Source organism: Ochlerotatus camptorhynchus, unplaced genomic scaffold (genome assembly GCF_037179485.1).
Source record: "Ochlerotatus camptorhynchus isolate MF236.1 unplaced genomic scaffold, CSIRO-AGI_Acam_v1.1 ptg000024l, whole genome shotgun sequence".
Lineage (NCBI taxonomy): Eukaryota > Metazoa > Arthropoda > Insecta > Diptera > Culicidae > Ochlerotatus > Ochlerotatus camptorhynchus.
The window spans coordinates 1,283,639-1,304,837 of NW_027040516.1; the positions used below are offsets into that span (position 1 = coordinate 1,283,639).

Consider the following 21,199-nt stretch of genomic DNA (forward strand, 5'->3'; position numbering starts at 1 on the left):
AATATCACGCGAGCAAAATATAAGGCTTGATAATGATTTTACAAGCTCCTTTGATATTGCGAGACTATTCACAACGTTTAAAGTTGAAGCCTAGATTGAAGCTGAGAGTTGAATCGACGGAAAAATGATTCCATTGCACCTCGTTTTCTTAGAAAGAGAAGGTATAATAATGCTATCTCTTTTTTTATCTTCACCGATGGTAGACACAAAGCGACTGCTGCTAGCCGTTATGGAAGCTTCGGTTGCGTTCGGATGTAAAGCAAAAATCATGAAACTCAATCTCACCACAGATTGGTAAGATTTGCAGCTGGTGCAGTTTTGTTAGCTTGATATTCCGAGCTGCGACATCACAGCTTGCAATATCAACCGCAGTTGTTTGCTTGTTGCTTTTTGTCTACGAAAATCATGCTTGATCTTGGGATGTCGTGAGATTTGATTTTTTGATATTTTCCCAACACTGATTTGATATATGTTTCACATCGAAAGGCATCACACATACCAAAACGACCAGACACACTGTGTAGCATTTAAGGGGCAAGATGATTCAGAAAACATCATGCCTGTTTAATGTGATTAAAACATGATGCTTCAGACCTAATAAATGGATGAAACGTGGACATCTCGTACCATACGTTCCGCTTTTGGTAACTATATGATTGGTTTGGCATTGCAAGCAACTAGGCTAGGCAAGGTTAAGTGATGCTTTATTTTCCTCTGACGGTTGGAACATGAGCACCAACTCTTGTCCTAGCCTTTTATGGCTTATGGCTATAGCGCCATTAATCACTTTCTGGAAAAAGAAGGGGCAAAGGAAAAGGAGAAGAACAAAGAGAAAAGGATTATGTTTATTCTATGAAGCTATGAACATAAACAATATTTTTGATTTGAAATATGAAATCAAACATTTCATACCCAAGTCTCTTTTTATAAAAAAAAAAAAAAATATTAAGGACTAAAATGTGTTCCTTTGATTACTGAAAAAATCCTGATCCCCAAGATAAAAGTTTTCAGGACTCGAGTTCTGTGGTTTATATTTTCAGTTAATAATTTTACTGTTGCTTATCCATTAAAGTTTGTAAGACGACTCCGCCTTTTCTAATCGTACTAGATGTTAGGATTACGGTTAAGCTATGCCATAAAATTGATTAACTTATTCTATACAATCTTTTAAACCACATTTTAAATTAGTAAACTAGAACGCCTTGAAAAGCTGCTTCGTTACAGTTTAGTTTAAATAATTAATGTTTTGTTTTCCATAATTTACATTTAGGTTAATTTTAATAAAACGTTTTGATCTATCAGTCGTTTGCAACTATCTGCAGTTTATTTGGGGTATATCTCTAGGCTAGTGCGATGGGATCGGCCGGTCCAATGAGGCCAGCAAATTGTTTTGCGCAAATTTATTACAAAGTTCACAAAATCTCTCCATTCATGCTCCCTGTTTTTAACTAATCTAACTAATTTTCTACTGAAGACGCAAATTACACAATTTGTTTCAACTGTATACTAAAAACGTGACTATTTATGCCTATATTATTCATTATCACTGAACTATCATGCACTTTGATTTCTTGTATTAACTAAAAATAACTCTTAAAACTGTACAACGCCACAAAAGGACATCTACATGTGTACACGCAATTTGTTTACTAGCGCTATGAAAATTCGCAATTTAGATGAAGATACTAAAGAGAAATGAATCACGAAATGCGCAATATATTGACTACGTAAAGTGTTTTGCACTGGCGGTACATCGCCGTTCCACAATTCGACTTGCAATCATTAATTGTTATCCACGATTTTGAAAGCAATATTCTACCAATTTCTTTCCAGCAGTAACGGGAAACGGTCGATGAAATCACTGTTTCGTCCCTTGATGGGCTTACATGGTGAGATTGTAACGCAACTGTCACTGTTTGTTGTTCTTGGAGAAGTTGTGCGAAGCCCAGTTGAGCGACGTTTTCCACGAGTTGGTCAAGGCTTCACTGAACTTTGACTTGAAATGTTCGCGCGCATCCGTCTCCGAAGACAGCTCGGGTAGACCAGTCGAGATTATTATGGCAAACAGTGATACGATTAGACAACCGTGCTTTCTTATAATTAAAAACACCTCTTCGCAAAGATACTGAAACTGTCGAAACTCGTGAGCTTCTCGGTCCGTTCGACCCTTATTGATCACATAAACGAAATCATGTGTCAGCACGAACGGTACCCGTTCTCGACGGAAACCGAACTTTTCCTTGAAATGGCCGAGGATGTGGCCGAAATCGATATGGAACAGCTGACCAGTCTTTTTCACCATAATGTTATCGGAATGCCGATCGGCTACTCTTAAGACGTACGTTGCGACACAATAGCCTGTATAATATAGCGTGGATTCCTGTATTACTTTTGCCAGCATTGCGTCCGTTGTGTTGTGCTCTTTGAGCCACGTTAACAGGGGACTCTTCTTGAATGGAGAACATTCCCTTCGCCTTCTGCATGTTAGCTATAGTTTCGGCAATAAGCACTACCTCAATGATCCCCAACCGGCGATCGGTACTGATACAGCTGTACGGATTCATTTGAAAATCGTATCCATGACTTTTCCAGATTCGATCCATGATTCGCAGCATCTGCAATGTGAGCATATCCTACCGAAAATCGTCACCGTTCTTGAAAATCATGTTAATATCGTCCCCATTTATGACTGAATTCTGATAAACAATCCATAGGGGTCGCATCTTTGAGTCCATTACTTTGCACTTCTCAGCATCGCACTACGAACACGTATTCTACCGCTACTGGTTACAATCCAAACCATCTTTTCTTAAACCATAAACATTGTCCTTATACTAAGTCCAAGAAAATTTTCCCAGGTTAACGAAGCTATTGATGAATCCCAATAATGGCGCCATCTGCTGTCCCACTTCTGGAAACAAACAGCCACAGAAGCGTGATCTTCGAATTTCAAACTTCCTAACCTCCGAAGGTCGTCAGTCCGATTGAATCAAACGTTTGCGCCATTTTCACCACACACTACTGCTACCAACTAACCTACCTTCGACCAACTCACTAGAGCACGACATCATGCTTCAATTTGCGACTGTTAACTTGCCGTGCTCGAGTTCTAAAGATCCTCGGGGTTCACGTTCATGCACACTGATGGGATCGCGTTCAATTTCAATAAATATTATAATTTTCCCCAGTGAATAACAATAAATTAAAGCTGTAATTAGAAACGGCACTACCCGGGGGGATGTGCGAGGGAAGTAACGGTTCAGGATTGCTATTTATTACTTCATCGGTAAAGTTCGATCGTGATCGATCGAGGCGTGAAGATGAGAAGCGAAACGCTTGCGATCGAAACTACCTGAGATTTATCTCCATCTTTGCACCAGGTGTGCGGATTCTTTGCCTGAAGACCACTCCTTCGCTTAAGTAGGTATGTAAGTAATTTGAAAATCAATAAATTTGCGGCAATTGATATTGTCTTAACAGCGACGTAAATTATCGTTCAATTGAAACCTCATTGAAACTTGACCCATTATCGTTAAACAATGGCAATAAAATGATCTGTTACATTATCATAGTCAAGTGGCTGTACATCAAAATCTCGATCGTCGACTTGCTCAATAGTTCAACCATGCGCTTGATTTTTATTGCAATTTTATTTCACCGCTCTCAGCCGGCGAGCTTCTTCAGTTCACCTGATTTCTCGGAGATCATCTCGAACAGATAGATGCCTACATGACTCCACGGTTTGCGTTCAGTGGCGCACGAGCGCGCCATGTGCACTCTCCCAGCAAATTGTCACGATTTGCCATCCGCCGTCGTCGTTCGATTCGATTTATAAACAACCCATCCAATCCGGTTAAGTGGTTGTTGTTTTTTGCATAGTTATCTCCTCCAGGCTGTTCAGCTAAGGATGGTTCAGAGTAAATGCCTGCGCGAGTCGGGGATCGCTCCAAAGAGCACCTTCGTGAAGTTTCAATTTTCAAGTTCTCTCGTCTCATAAATCGTCGATATATTTGGCAATTTCGCGCGCTTGCAGGTCGTGATTGTTGTCGATACGCTCTTCAGCAAGGTTCAAACGGTTGCTGCTGGTCCGGGTCGATTTAATAACATTGTTGTTGTTTCACTGCGTTTTGTTTTTGTCTATCTAAATCGAATCACATTTTGCAACACTTGACTCTTGAGCGTCGCTGGTAGCAGCAACTCTGCAACAGTAGCACTAACCTTTAAGTATCTTGCTTGCGGGGTATGGTTCGACGGCAGGGGTCTTAGTCTTACATAAAGTTCAAGGTACAACAATGGACTTGCACTGCGCGTGAAGCGGAGCAAAAACACTTGCTTGGAAAAAAAGTGCGATCAACAGGCATGACACGGTGCCGGTGAGGATCGGATCGGTCGGTGACAAATACGATAATCGGGTTGCATTTAGCAGGGGACATTTGGCGAAATGTCGCTTCTTCGCTCGGGTAGGGGGTGGATTGTGGGATTTTCCCAAGTCTGTTGCATTAGATCATCCGTGTCTGATGGTGCTAAGTGGTCGTTGGTCGTCTCCGTCGGCACCGTCGTCGTTGAAGAGGTAGCTGTGGAAAATGGATCATTTTCCCAGGGTGTCTTCTGCGCTTAAGGTAATGATGGTACAGTTGGTTAATTGGTTAATTGTATGAATTTAGGTCAATTGGTCAATGATTATATTCATAAATAATGTTATCTTATCTTTTACTTCTTTGGCTTTATTGCGTCCCCAGAGGAACAAAACTAATTTATTTATTTTTTTAAGATGGAGATAGGCCAGCTGTTGACATGCTGAACGCCATTATGTCGAATGTGATTAGGCCGAAGGGATCACTGGGTCAAATGAGTTATTTTACTGCGATTGACATTTCTGTCAAACTGCATAAGTATTTGGAAATTCGTCAGGTTGTGCGATTTTTATTTTAATCCCAGAGAACAGTCATCCAAGCTTAAACAAATTTTTCGAAAAATTATTTGTAAGAATTCAAATTAAAATACGTTAGCGCCGCCATACGGAATGGTGCGACTCGAGTTATCAGTTTTTGCGATTAATGAGTAAACTGAACTAAAATTTGCGTTGATCTTATTGACCGTGTATTCAAACGAACTGTCAAATAAGATCAAAGCAAACAAGACAAAACAACGTAAATCAATAGAGTCTCTGCGGAACCATTATTTTCGAATAAAAAACTCGTGTGAGCATAATTAGTCCATTCCCAGAAATCCGTGTCATTTTCGATGAATTCCATTTCGTTCGAAAGAGCACTATCCGAATTGTGCTTGGCATCAAGATGTGTTTCCAAAGAGTTGTTGTTTTGCTTGCCGCTGTTTTCATAGGGAACACAAGTAGGTAGAAGCCTATTAGAATACAGATTGATCTCCGCAACTAACCCTCATTTAAATTCAGAAAAATGTGGTAAGATTTGAACACTGATTACCCTGCATCCGTTCTTGCAGGAATTTGAAATGCCTCCGGGGGGAAGTGGTTGAAACATAACGTTTTCGTTGCAAGCGCTTGGACTTCACGTGAGAAGAAATTCTCCTGTAGTTCGGGCGATCGGTTTTAAACAAACAATGTTTTGGTCACAAAAATTTTGACATTTATGTCACGATGACGCTTGCCGGTGGTCGACGACGATGGGCACCGACACTTGTGCCTCCACGAGATTGCTAGTTTCAAATGTCTATTCAAAATAGCAGCTAAATCTCTTACACATTTTAAGAGTTTGACTTGGATGTATGCTATCTGTGTTTAAATTAAATATAAAACCGAATGCGATTAAGCCAAAAAAAATCACTAAGTTAACTTTGAAGTACCAGGACCGTTCGTCGTTTTTTTCAACAAACTTGTTCTCAGCAATGCCTCATCAAATTTTCATAAACTTGGATTTTTATTCAAGGGGCATAGTTGAACTAACTTTTACCGTAGATACCACCCTCTTAGAACCCTCCTCGTTCTTGAGAGATGTAAATATGCCTGTGTTCTTTTTTTTTTTTTGTACTTTTTTAACCAGTTTGACCAAATGTTTTAAATTTTCACGCGAATCGGTTGTCAGATGCAGCAAATGATTAGTAAGACTGAATTTAAATATTTCCATAACGTATGCTACGATATTATCGGTTCTGGGAGTCACGGAAATCGGTTCTATGGAAATATACATATCACAGGCAAAAGTATCTTGTGACATGTCAAATCATGTCAAATATGTAGAATCAAGTGAATGAAGATGATTTGAGATGATTTTGGCCAGTTTGGCATCGGTTCCGGTACGCGAATCAGTGAATTCCGGCGAACGGTTTGTTGGAATATAATTACAATGAGGTTATGATATCATATTATGCCAAAATGACAAGCTTTGATCAATGAAATCACGTTGTAGTTTATCTGATGACAGATGGGCACATTGGCATCGGTTCCGGGAAATCCGTGGAACTCGGTTTTATATCGGTTTTATTATTTATTCGCGGTATAATAATCATGTTGCATATCGAATCATGTTAGCATGATAAGATAAGGTCAATAAAGATTATTTGTGGTGATTCCTTTGGCATATGGTCACATTGGTATCGGTTCAGGGATTCCGAAATTCCGATACGGTAAGGTATAATCAAATTCATGAGAACCATATCATGTGGTGGTTCCAATCACGACAAAAAAGTAGATATGCCTAATGAAAACAGTTTGAGATGAATCCTGTGACACATGGTCACATTGATATCGGTTCCTGTGATCCTGAACACAGTTCTTTAGTCCATAGTCTTATTTGAGGCAAATGAATCATACTGCATATCAAATCATAGGATATGGCCATGAAAGATTATTTTAGATAATTTCATTGTCATGTAGACACATTGGCATCTGTTCCAATGCCTCCAGTATCTGGTTCCATAAATTCTGGATTATGACTAGGAATGATATATTCGAAACTACTAAAGCGCGTAGTACGTAACATCATGCATGTTCAACTGAGGTGAATATTATAATGCAAACAAAACATAAATCTGAGGACAGTAGCCACCATCCAGGAGGTGCTCCAGAAGTAATTATAAACTAACGGTCCTAGATGTCCCGTAACGTGGGTAGATCACCTTTTTGTGGTACGTTACGGGATGTAAGATCTCGATCACCGATTTCTAGTCTTGACTACTTCAAATTAGGGGAACAAGATTTTTCAGTTATTAAACGAACACATCATAGTCCTTGTTACTTTTTACGCCTTGTTGATAGTGACTGTTTATGGCTTTTTTCTACCGAGGATGATCTTGAAGGAAAAAAAATGAGTTAGTCAGTCTTCATCTATGTGATTCCTAATCTTCTATTCGTTGTTCTCTAGTTTGAAGTGGTTAAGGACTAGGGTTCTGATGCATGGTCATTATCGGTGTCATTCCTTAATTTTGATGCTAAGGAATCCAATTTTGACTGACAAGTGGATTATTGGATTATGGATACCAATTTCTTTATTTATGAGTACAAATCCGTCTATGTATGGGTGCATAATGTTTTATTTTTGGGCACAACTTTCTTTATTTATGGTATAGTCCCTGGGCATTGGCATAACCTTGAGGATTGCTTAACTGCAAGCAGGTCCCAGGGTTTGTCTGTATCTTTACATTTTGAAAGATGCACACTAGTGATGCCAGTTGTGATGTAATGGACCAAAAGTTTGTTGGAATTTAACTACTTGCCATAGTTAAATAATTGTGTCATTAAGAATTATGATTTTAACTATGAATTATGTTTCTTAATAATTGAGTCTAATGGCTGCAAAATTTATTTACTGAAATCATTTGGTTCAAAACTTTTGGAATGCGGCATGCGGCAGGTACTACCTTTGAATTTGGCTTGATCGAGTGGCGATTTTCTTTTCTTTAGATCAAAACGATGAAAGCTGGATCAACATATAGCCATGATAGTGGGATTGAACATCATTTTATTTCATAAAAACAAAACCATCATAAAAGATTATCAGGAAAACCCTTAAGTATGGGATCCCGGAGAAGAAGAAAATTGGAAGACCATGCTTCACATTTAAAACCAGCGCAAGGCACGATGTAGAAGGAAGCGGTTGATCGCCAGATTATTGGCAAGAGGTGGCTAATAACTGAAGCGAGCTTAAAATAGCCACGACAAGATTGTTCACTGAAATGGTGGAATCAGAATACGAAGACTCGGAAGATACTCTCAGTGATTCAAGTTAACCAGTGCCCTCACAGAGACACCCTTGCCGAAATAACTCTAGGAGTTAAAAGTCAAGTAAATGTTAATGCCTAGCCTCAGTGATTCAAGTTCCAGAGGTTTCTCTAACGACGAGGATGATGTTTTTTTTTTAAATTTGTCTAATTAGTATCATAATAATATACCATCGCGCTATTGTCAAACTCTGTGATGGTAAAATCAACTAACAAATTCCTTCACTTTTCACCAATCTCGATCATTATTAAGAGGTAGATATTCATTTTATTTAATTAGTATATTATACTGTCATTATCATTGCCACTAATTCATTTAGGCATATTAAATTGACCTGCATTGGGTTATTATTTTGCTTGCAATGCTATGGGAAAAGGGGGGACTCACGATTTAGTACGGAGAGCCGTTTTAGGGGTTGTTTGGAGCATGTTGTTTATTTAAGACATTATAGTTTGACGTGATCACCATGAACCACTCACGTTCTGGGATGTGGCCTTGAAACTTGAGATTTGGCCTTGATAGGACCCCCTTCTGTCTCATGAAATCAAAAATCAAAATCAACTTTCTTTATTTATTGTAAAGTTGTCATATTCCATGGATTTTTTTTAACGAAAAAAATTGAAATTTCGAAGAAGTCAAGGAACTTCATTCCGGGAAAATAGGGATTTTTATCCTTCTTCTTCTTCTTCTTCTTCTTCTTCTTCTTCTTTTCTTCTGCAAGAAATCCCTCAACTATTGATTTGGTCTTAACTGATTCATGTCATCTTTGTAGCCAATTGGTTACCCATGCTGACTTCGGTTCTGATCACCTTCCAGTAACTTTTGAAATATCCCAAGAAATAATTTCTAATCCCAACAGCTCTACTTTCAATTACCATAGGGCTTGGGAGCAATATCGAACATTTATGGAATATAACTTCGATCCAAACATTCCTTTGCAAACCAAAGATGAAATTAATTATGCTCTTGAATCTCTGACTACTTCTATAGTTGAAGCAAGAGCTGCCTCAGTACCAAAATGCGAGGTTAAATTCGATTCAATTATAATAGACGATGATCTTCAGCTCTTGATCCGTCTTAAAAATGTCCGTAGGAGACAATTTCAAAGAACACGCGATCCTGCCATGAAAGTTATCTGGCGGGATTTGCAAAAACAAATTAAAAAGCGATTCTCTGCCCTGAGGAACAAAACTTTTGAAAATAATGTTTCTAAATTAAACCCGAGTTCCAAACCCTTTTGGAAACTCACAAAAATTTTGAAAAAACCTCAAAAGCCAATTCCAGCGCTTAAAGAAGGTGGTAAAATTTTGATCACAAATTTGGAAAAAGCTCAGAAACTTGCTAAGCAATTCGAGAGTTCCCATAATTTCAGTTTGGGTCTTACTAGTCCTATTGAGAATCAGGTTGCTCGGGATTTTCGGAATATTTTCTCTCGGGAAAATATTTTTGATGATTCCTGGGGGACTGATTTGGACGAAGTAAGGTCTATAACTAAAAAATTTCAAAATATGAAAGCTCCAGGTGATGATGGAATTTTCTATATCCTCATCAAAAAACTCCCAGAGAGTACCTTGTCTTTCCTGGTAAAATTATTTAACAGATGTTTCCATTTGGCATACTTTCCTGATAAATGGAAAAATGCAAAAGTTGTTCCAATTTTGAAGCCGGATAAAAATCCAGCTGAAGCTTCTAGCTACCGTCCAATAAGTTTGCTTTCTTCAATAAGTAAACTTTTTGAAAAAATAATTTTGAATAGAATGATGCTTCACATCAATACGAACTCAATTTTTGCAGATGAGCAGTTTGGATTTCGCCATGGGCATTCAACTACTCATCAACTCTTGAGAGTTACCAATTTAATTCGTTCAAACAAATCTGAAGGCCACTCAACTGGAGTTGCTCTTCTAGACATAGAAAAAGCATTCGACAGTGTTTGGCATGAAGGTTTGATTGCTAAATTGAAAAAGTTTAATTTTCCACTTTACATTATGAAATTAGTTCAAAATTATTTAACTGACAGAACTCTGCAGGTAAATTATCAAAATTCCAAATCTAATCGACTACCTGTTAGAGCAGGAGTTCCTCAGGGTAGCATTCTTGGGCCTATATTGTATAACATTTTCACCTCGGACCTCCCTGATTTGCCTCAGGGTTGCCACAAATCTTTGTTCGCTGATGACACAGGCATTTCCGCTAAAGGAAGAAGTCTTCGTGTTATTTGCAGCAGACTTCAGAAAAGTTTAGATATTTTCTCTTCTTATTTACAAAAATGAAAGATTTCTCCCAACGCTTCCAATACTCAACTTATAATATTTCCACATAAGCCCAGAGCTTCCTTTTTGAAACCTAGTAGTAGTCACATAGTCACTATGAACGGAGTTCCAATTTCCTGGTCAAACCAAGTGAAATATCTTGGATTGATACTTGACCAAAAATTAACTTTTAAAGATCACATTGAGGGTATTCAAGCTAAATGTAACAAATATATAAAATGTTTGTATCCTCTTATAAACAGGAAATCCAAACTTTGCCTGACGAATAAACTTCTAATATTTAAACAAGTTTTTAGACCGGCCATGCTTTACGCTGTGCCAATATGGTCTAGTTGTTGCACTACCAGGAAAAAAAGCACTTCAAAGGATTCAGAACAAAATTCTGAAGATGATTTTGAAGTTGCCTCCCTGGTACAGTACTACCGAAGTACATAGAATTACGAATGTTGAGACTTTAGCACAAATGTCCAACAAAATAATTAATAATTTCCGGCAAAAATCGTTACAATCCTCAATTGCAACGATTAATTCCCTTTATACTTAGATAAGATTTAGTTTTAGTTATTTAGTTTTAAGCTATCAATTGTTATACTGACATGCAGGTTTAAAAAACCTGTTTAAAATACTGAATTGCCAAGACAGGAGCAATGTAAAAACACTTAGATATATATCATAACAATTAAGGCTGGTAAGTTACTGTAGTAACTGGAGCACCTAGGTTAAAAATGAAATGTAATTTATTTTGAATTTGGAACAAATGAAGAGCTAAAAAAAAAAAAAAGGGATTTTTATCCATTCTCATTATTTGAGCACTTTGTAATTTATTAATTATTGGCGAACATTTCCATACTTATATCAATGGGTCAAAATTTTGTAATACAGTCAACTCTCCACAATTCGATGTCCACTAACTCGATATCAAGTTATATAACCATAATAAAAATGAGCTTCATGGATACTGCCATGGTGATTTTATTTGGGATTGTTGCTCTAAAGGCTGTTTACTTTATAAAACTGACACCGAAAAAATCCCGTGGCTATGCAAGTATTTTGATCCCATCAACATTATGGAATGCTTAAATTATTGATTGTCAAACCCATAACTATTTAATGAACATATTCTATGTTTCGTCTTTAGGCTTAAGCCTCAACTTGCCAGAACACTAAAGTAGAAAAAAATGTTGTGAGTCAAAAAACGAGTCATATCGAACTTTGTCTTAAGTGTTACCAATTTGCACGCTCAACTCAAATTGAATGAAAACTGCTAACTTAACTAAATTAAAAAATAACTTAACTGTTATAAATAAAAAAATGTTGAAAATCGTATGTGTACTTTGTTCTACAAAATTTTAATATTTTTTAGTTGGTTTGTATCATATTGCGAATAAGAAATAATATAAAAATTATTCGGCTTGGCCAGTGTTGGCTACAATTAAGATAAGAAAATCAAAATCAGCTATTTTTCAAGAACAATATCACCTACAATAACAGGCACCAATATCACAAGCCATCATCACCATGAAAATCACTCATGATTTTCGACAATTATCAGCTGTGATTTTTGAATATACTCATCGAAACCATTCCATAGATACTAAACCTGTTAATTTTAGCAGAAATGTTTGGGAAGCACCGGGTCAACCGTAAATACTGTTCGTCATGTTAATTTGAACTTCTGTGCAAATTTTCAGCAAAATCGGTGATGATTTAGAGGTGCTTTAAGTTAATGATATTTCATTAAGGTAATTTACGGTTTATCATATTTGTATCTCGAGACTAAAACAACGAAAACTGCTGCAACAGCTTTCATAGCCACCAACTTTGTCACCAAAGGTTGAATATTCAAAGTGATTTTATTGAAGTTTGACTTAGTTTCATGCTCGAAGATATCTTAAAAAGTGAATAATTTTAAATTATTTGTTCCACGAACTTTCCACCCATATGACATAAAAATGTGTAGCCTACGGCATAATGTTTCTCATACTGTTCTTAAAATGTTGTTCAAACATAGTTTTCGTGTAGATTCCATAGATTGAGAGATAAAAATCAGAAAAGAGGCGTATAATTCACAAGACAACAGAACCAATAAAAGTTTCAATTAGATTGACAGAACATAGTTGCATTGCTTTTCAGTGACGACCGATGACTGTTTCATTGATAGATGATTTTTTTAGAAATATGAATCCTCAGTAGACGTTTTTTTATCAAAGGCATGTGTCACTCGAGCCATAACAGTAATTTATAAAATAACGAACATTGCTTCAAGCACCTCTAAATCATCGCCGATTTTGCTAAAAATTTGCACAGAAGTTCAAATTAACATGACGAACAGTAATCACGGTTGACCCAGTGCATTCTAAACATTTCTGTTAAAATGAACAGGTCTAATAGATACCCATAGTGCATGGGTTTAGATGCATACACGCTGTCCGGAGGCCGCCATATTGTATTTTGGTCCACCATATTGGATTCAAAAATGGCGGCGGATGTCGATTTTCCTCTTCTACTCCTTGAGCCCATTCCATAGATGCCCATATTGCATGAGTGTAGATGCATATACGCTGTCCGGAGGCTGCCATATTGGGTTTTGGTCCACCATATTGGTTTCCAAAATGGCGGTGGATGTCGATTTTTCACTTCTACTCCTCGAGCCCAATCCATAGATAACTATTTTGCATGGGTTTAGATGCATATTCACAATATTGGATTTCGGACCGCCATCTTAGATTTCAAAATGGCGGTGGCTCTCGGTTTCTTACTTTGACTGTAATACCAAGGTATTGATTTCCGTATGGTGATTTCGTTATCTCATTATCAGCTAAGATTAAAATCAGCCGTGATTTTCTGTTTGTGATTTTGCTGATCTGAAGATCAGCAGTGATTTTCGACCGTTTCTGATGTTGTATTTTGTTGATTTTTCCCATTGGAATTTGGCTTGACGCAAATTAACGGAAATATTGGAAAAAAATTCGTGCTACTTCAAATGAATTGTTCATACATTTTGTTATATTGCTTATCAATAGACCTTCACACTTGTCCACGAAAGCATCGAGCTAAGTAGACAAATAAAAAAGTTGTGACCTTAAGTGTGTATCCGTTTTATAAAGTGAACAGTCTTTGTAACTCGAGAATATTTCTAAATGCATATAACTTTGCAATATTTTGCAAAATAGACAAATTTGTGATATTTGAGGCTATGATGTGTGATTTGAGATCCCACACTTGATCAAATGTAAAACATGCTCTGGCATTTTTAATAATTTTAAGGATGAATTCTATAACAATTTTTTATTAAATAGGCTGAAATACCTTTACAAATTAATCTGGAACATTCAAAAGGATTTCCGGACTACACCTTTTTTTTTCAACATTCTGGACTTCGATATTCCTCAATATTCTAGGGTGATTATATGACAAAAGACGATTGTTGAGAATGGGGCAAATGGTCGAATTATAAGAGTCAAATGAACAAAAGGTCGAATGATGAAAAGGAGGGCAAAAGATCGAATGAAGCGAAGGAGCAAAAGGTCAAATTATGGAAGGACAAAAAGCTGGTTTAGGGTCAAATTATTCAAAGAGGGACAAAACGTTGCTTTAGGTACAAAAGGTTGAAAGAAAGATGGTCGAAAAGACAAAAGGTTGAAAGACGAATGATCGAAAGGTAAATGGTCGAATGGGTTAAAAGGTTGAAAGGGACAAAAGGTTGAAAGGGACAAAAGGTTGAAAGCAACAAAAGGTCAAAAAGTACAAATGGTTAAAAAGAACAAAAAGTCGAAACGACAAAAGCTGATGTAAATATTCTGAAACTGATTGTCAAACAAATTCTCAATACTAAAATATAATTTGACAGGGTAAATGCCGACTTCGGCTCTTTGGCTTATTCTATTATAGTCAGGGGGTGTACAATGTCCTGAGAGCTCAATTTTGGAATGTGGATACATTGAGCATCAATTTGAGTGATCTAGGATTTTTTTACCCCCTGACGATAATAGGTAAAGGTATTGCCGAAGCCAACATTTCCCCTACTATTTTCTAATTTTTGTTTAGTATGCTGCTCGTCATCCAATGAATGATTAAATTTTGTTTTTTTAAAACATGAATTGTTTTTCATATCTGTACTATTATACTATACCAAACTATCAACACGATCAGCTCAAGTTCAATGGAAAGGATAAACATCATTTATTGGTTATTTTCGCTTCTATTAAGCAAATTATTTTAAATACTGTGATTGCAGTACAGCTCACGTATAATAGAAGGAAAATGTCTGAAAAATGTGAAATTCTAATATCTCATCTTAGTTTCTCGAAATGTCTCATCTGATCAAGGAAAAACCTAGTTTTGATTTCTCATATTTTTCGCAAATTCTAGAACTCACAAGTTTGTTAAAGTTCGGAGCATACATTTTTAAATCTCAAAGGCTAAAGTGCAAATTTCAATCACAGTATTTAAAATAATTGCATCTGGAAAAACAGCAAGCTGACAAAAACATTATTTTTCCATAAGTTCTTATGGATGGGAAAACCTATTTTTAGTATTTTTGCGATATTTTCTGAACCAAGCATGTAACTTTAAGTGATAATTCCAATGGATAATTTATTTCTGACAAAAATCCAATGGGACTGTTTTGCTTTTAAGGGCAGTGTGGTTTGATGAAAAAATATCATTACAATTAACTCTGCTATAAAAATGAACTTACTCTTTAAAAAAATAAAAAATAAATTTTTTTTTGGAATTTGACCCTTTTTCCTTCGGAGCTTTTGTCCTTTTCGACCTTTTGTCGTTTCAACAATATATTATTTTGATCAATTGTCCCGTCGACCTTCTGCCATATTTAGTCTCCAAAATGTTGAACGATTCAAAGAGGGACTAAATGAAAACGTCAAATGGACAAAACGTCACATGACAAAGGGTATATGGTACAAAAGGTCAAATTATTCAAAGAGGGACAAAAGGTCGAATTATTAGAAAGGAGAAAAAAGGTCGAATGTACAACAGGTCGAGGGGTACAAAAAGTTGAATGTACAAAAGGTCGAATGACGAAAAGGGGAACTAAAAGTCAAATGGACAAAAAATTGAAAGGAAAAAAAGTTAAATGGACGAAAGGTTGAATGTCCAAAAGGGGAACAAAAGGTCGAATTTTTCAAAGAGGGACAAAATAAAGGCAAAATAAAAACATCGAATGGACAAAACTTCCAATGAAAATAGGTATAAGGTAAGAAAGGTAGAATGGAAAAAAAATCGAATGGACAAAAGGTCGAATGAACAAAAGGTCGAATGGACAAAAGATCGAAGGGACAAAACGTGAAATGATGAAAAGGGAAACAAATGGGTGAGGCTAGAAACCTCGGTTAGGTTAGAACATAAACCACTGCACTAGAAATAAAATTGAGATTCCTATTGGTATTTGCTTCAAGTTCTCCAATTTCAATTCCTTGAAATTCTCCTTCAGAACTTCTATGAATTTATTCTCAGAACACTCTTTAAATTGTTTTCAAAATGTCTCTTTATTTCTTCGCAGAATTCATTACGAATGAGCTCATGTGACTCGATAGCTCTTTCAGTGTAATCAGACCTTTAAGCACATTCAAGGTTGATTTTGGACTGATTTTGCATAGGAGAAAAGCTTCTAATGTTGGCCTATGGATCTAAGATTGGGCTCTTCGCTAAAAATCTGCTATTTATCAATTTTATCAAGACAAACGCGTCTTAGGATGGTACTAATGGATATGTCTGGTCGCTATTGAAAATTTAGGTGATTGCTGAATTTATGTATGGTCCCAAATAAGGGGCATTTGGGCCGACAAATATGAAAACTCGTTCGTGACTTTCTTATTATTCGGTTACAATTGCTGTCAATTTGTTGTAAGATTCGGAATAAGCTTTAAAATGCTTGTCAACTAAGAAATTGATCTCTGCTATATGCAGTCGATTTATGTGTTTCTGCAAATGTCTAGTATAAGAATTTAATTCGTTTGTCTTTTGTATCTCTTTATTAGTTTTTGTTTGTCTTGTCCCCCGTCTCGATGAGTCTCATCGTCGCCCACTGGTCACCATAGCTGGTCGAACTCCAGACGAATCTAGAACCACACTACCGTTCATACAGGCGACATCGCTCTGATGAGGCAACGAAACCCTACCCCAAGCTCCTCCCCTTTTCCTATCCTTCGACAATGTACCCCTCTAACCTCGAGTAAGCCGCGAGTATTCGGCCCAACTCCTACTAGACATAGAATTATGTGAATTTTGTTACAAACAAAGAACAATGAACTATCGGCTCTGTAAAGCTAACGCGATTGAGCCTTACAAATAAACGAACTAGATAAAAAAAGTAAGAAATTGATGATTATCAAATCAAACAGTCAAATATGCTTTTGCTGTTTTTTCCTCAGACACATTTATTTTGATGTTTATGTTTTCTTTGTTGATGCTGTTTACAGTCATTAGTGATTTATTGTATTGAATTAATCGCACATTTCAAAAGTATGAATAAATTTCCCCTAGGCTAAATACACTTAACAATTGAATTCAAGGTTAGAATTTTGAGTGTTGATCCTAATACTTAATCTTTCGAACGAATCTGTTTAAGGGAAGTAAGACTTGGTGTTTGTCCTGTGATTTTTGTTCTGAAAACCATTCGAGTGGCTCCGAACCATTCAGCTGTAGAGGATTATATTCTCAAACAAGATTACATCAGGATCAACTGTAGTCAATATTACCAACCAGCAGTTTTTCAGCGGCATATCAAACATTCAACTTGCCCCCACTTCTCACAATTTTCAATGGCAGCCAAGAATGTATACTAATGAGATTGACATTTCAACCTCCATCTCTAATCTCCTCAAAACAAGCAACCATCAGCCGCCACTTAGTCACGACTATCACCAACAGTCAAACCATCATCAATCAATTTTCAAGCTTCGCCCCCTTGTTACAGCCTATAGGGGGAAGCCTCTTCTCTCGGTAGCCCCTTGTCAAACAAGAGATGAGGAAGAACCATCGTTAGGCGCGCGCCTTAGCCATCGTACACCGATTAGCACTCAACCCCTTCTCGACATCCAAATTCCTCGGAAACGGTGGCGCACGCCTTCGACCTGAGAGTCGACCGAAGCGCCACATGGCAAATCATTTCAAGAAGCTATTATCATTGATCATCCTCGTGGTTCATTAATGCAAAACAGAGTCCAGCATAATTGCCGCCACAGCAAACAGAAGATGTCGAACGAAACGGAACACTATTGGTGTGGTCCGAAGCCATCAGATGCCAAAGATGGTTGGTGATAAAAATTTAATGACTTTATTCGATAAACAAAGCCGTGGTCAAAAAGGGGGGAGAGATGATGAGGTGAGTGTCGTCGCGATTAAGAAGGGTCGCCGCGCATGCTTCCGGTGTTTTCGCCGGTTGATGATGAGACTGCCAAGCTGCCGTGAGGAACGGGTCGACGAAAGCTGATGGGTGACAAATTATGGTGAGTGATTTTTTATTGGTTTTCGGTGTTGTTTTAAAATGTGGGCAGAGTCAAATATGGAGATTTGATGGTAGATTAATTGGATGATCGGTTGGATGTTATGTAGATATGATTGACTTTAATCGATTTATGGCTGGCTATGTTTGCATAACAATTATGTTGAACTGAGTCTGGAAGCAGCGCATAACGGCACCGGTTGGCTAGGCCCACGCATAAGGTCGATTACCAAATGCTGCATCATGACACCATTTTAATTGAAAAAAATGCCCTTCACTTATGATTCAACGATTACAAACAACTGCTACAGCGATAAAAAAAACTGTAATATCGAGACCGGAGCACGTGGTAGTCAACTGTTCTCGCTTAATGGCAAGGTAAACTGGAACCTTTTTAAGCCATGTAGCTTGTTCAAAGTACCGAACCCCGCCACGGACTGATCAAGTTTTTCCTCACGCTCTGCTCCGACCTCCGACACCACCCCAATCTCGATTGCTACCCACTGCCTCAATGAGCCGTGTCTCCTCAGTCAGTCAGAGTCAGTGCAGCAAATATAGCAAAACTCGAGCAGCACACTTTACCTAGAGCGCAACCGCCGGCCGTGCTGGGACATAAAACTTGATTCAACAGAATTGATATATGCATATTTACAACCGGAGCACAACAAGAGTCTGCCTCATTTACCTCCATCCATGAAGCTGGGTGCTGTGCTACTCCGGCCGCGGACAAAGAATTGGGTGTGGTGCCGCTCGACCCCCAGCCCAACCTGCGCCGCTCACTCGTGATCCTTCGAATATCCACACAATCTCTCGAGATCGAACCACCTTCACTTTACACTACTCAAACGTGGAGAACTGATTGTTATACTTATTTATACCAACCCGCGTACCTTGTTTTATAATATCAATCGCGGCGAGGTCTAACCTTTGAAGCAAATGGAAAAATTCACGCGCACGATCCATGCGCGCCCAAACCCGACCGCCGCCCCAAGCCGTTCTAATCTGGACAGCGGCAGTCAGGTTTAGCAGTGAGCCTAAGATTACATTTTATTTTATTTTTTTTTTCGTATCGTTATTGAACACTAGTAGCTTGGGGTACCTCCTTGGAAAGGAAAAATGGCATGTAGTTATAATTATTACCCGAGACCTGTCTGAATTTCCTGCTCCGAAGGAGAGACTTGAGGTTGAAATGTGCTGCTCAATGTGGTCTAGATTTTTGTACATTGTGCCATTTAGCACGAATTAGCGTATCGGAGGACGTCAAAAACGGCAAGGACGGACGGCCAAGGGGCGGAGTGTTTTGCGATATGCTGCTCCAAGTGATATTTAAAAAGCCGGAGAACTGGCCGGAACAGGATTTTGATTAGTTTTTTTTAAATAAATCGCTTTGTCAGTATCTCGGTGGAATAAGTTTGATTCATTTAGGATCGGTCAGTTGGTAGTGGTAACAAGGAAGTCGACTTGTTTCCTTACGAGCTGCGAAATGGAATTTGATTGATCGACCATGGGGGAATTGCTTTGCTAATTCTTTGCGGTATTTATGGGAAGGTTAAAAGTCCGTTGACTTTGTACGAATGGCACCGAAACTGATCTAATCAAAGTCTACTGCAGCAGGATTTTGAGCACTACTCCCGTGGGTGGTCTTGCGTCAATACCTAAGTTTAAGGTAATTTTGAACCAATTTAAATCTGATATGAAGCAAGGTGTGATAAATGGCAGATTTCTTCAAATATATCCATTAGGGTGGCTCAAATTATCGATTTAGCTCCACACAACTCAATTTATTTAGTTCTGATCACCGATGAGTTATCACGTTCAAATATTCATTGTTGAGATGATTACGTTAGTCATGATCAAGTGAGTGCAGAGCCCATCGGACATTGATTATGGCTGGGTTTGGTGAGTTTGTTCCAGTTGGGAGACATGCTTATAAATTTCTTATCACTGATCTTGATTTTTGCGCGTTGTGTGTAGTTCGGTTGATGCAATTAGATTTCCTTTGGTTTGTTTTTTCCGTCGATCTTGTTTTCCGTGCTGAGCACCAATGCTACCGACGTGCCAGGAAGGCAGCTCCCACACCTGGACCCTACCTATCGACCCATCAACTCATGAACCGGGGACTAACGGCTTTACTTCCCATCCGAAGGAAGGCGTGATCAGAGATGTTATGCCTCAGAACATCCCGGCGGCGCCGACTGGGATTGAACCCAGGCCTTCTGGGGTGAGAGGTAATCACGCTTACCACTACACCACCGGCGCCGTTTGATGCAATTAGATGCTAATGTTGATTTTGAAATATCGGAAAGGGTTTATGCGTGATCCAGTTTGAAAAATTTTGTTACCTGTTTCCGGGGACGTCACTTCATTTGAATAGCTTTTTGTCGTCGTAGATTGCGGTAATGTAAAGGGCATGGCTGTAGAACAACTGTTTTTACTTATTGAGCAGAAAATCATGGGTTAGAACCCAAGCCAATTACGGAGTTGATCTATCCCAGGCTCCCATTGTAAAAAATCGTGCATAATAGTGTTACAAAATTCGAGATGATGTCGACAAAATAAGCCAGAAATTTTCTCTACGTGTATCCCGTTAATCGCTACCAATAATCCAAGGCAACATACATGATCATCCTCTCGCACGGCCAGATCGAGTGGATTGATAGAAAATAGATCGATCTCTTTCTCGCACAGCAATACCGGAGAACAAATGCCCGCAGTGGACAATGGTATAACTATTGTGATATTGGAAGAGCCAGCGTGTGGACGGCCCAGAAAGTGCTCGTGGTGAAAATTAATTGTAATGAGGTGCGTGGTACTACGAGTAGAAACAATTCGGGAATCAATGTGATTTATTCCACAACTTTTGTTTTGCATGTACTTAGACTGCACGAACGAGGCCATTACCGCCATAGGACGACAAAAGAACGTGGCTTCGATATCAACACGGAGTAACTTGTAGCGGGAGGGCGAGAACCAGTAGAGCTATAAAGTAACATAAGGCCTTCATCAGGTAACACGCCCCTACCAACTCAAAGCTGGATAACTGACCAACTAACGTGGCCTTACCTCGTCAGAGGGCCTTTTATTCGCAGTTCTGGTCCCTCAATTGATCCGCTCCACGGCGATAGTGGGCTGATGGACCCGCCAAGCCAGAGCCAACCACGCTGAGCCACCAACTTCCTTCATCGACGACGAGAACTTCCTGGGCCGTCCACACGCTGGTTCTTCCAATATCACAATAGTTATACTATTGTCCACTACGGGCAT

At 38.3% G+C, this 21,199-nt stretch overlaps 2 protein-coding genes across 3 annotated transcripts in view; both read right to left on the reverse strand.

The window, feature by feature from the left end:
- Positions 1–21,199, reverse strand: part of Cda5 (Chitin deacetylase-like 5) — a 552,116-nt gene that overhangs the window by 417,586 nt on the left and 113,331 nt on the right. The gene's annotated exons all lie outside the window — the stretch shown is intronic.
- LOC135707226 (phosphatidylinositol 4,5-bisphosphate 3-kinase catalytic subunit beta isoform-like) lies at positions 1,792–2,723 on the reverse strand. Its single transcript, XM_065228994.1, is given in 2 exon segments — positions 1,792–2,459; positions 2,461–2,723. Coding segments are annotated over 2 exon segments (813 nt in total). The 3' UTR covers positions 1,792–1,909.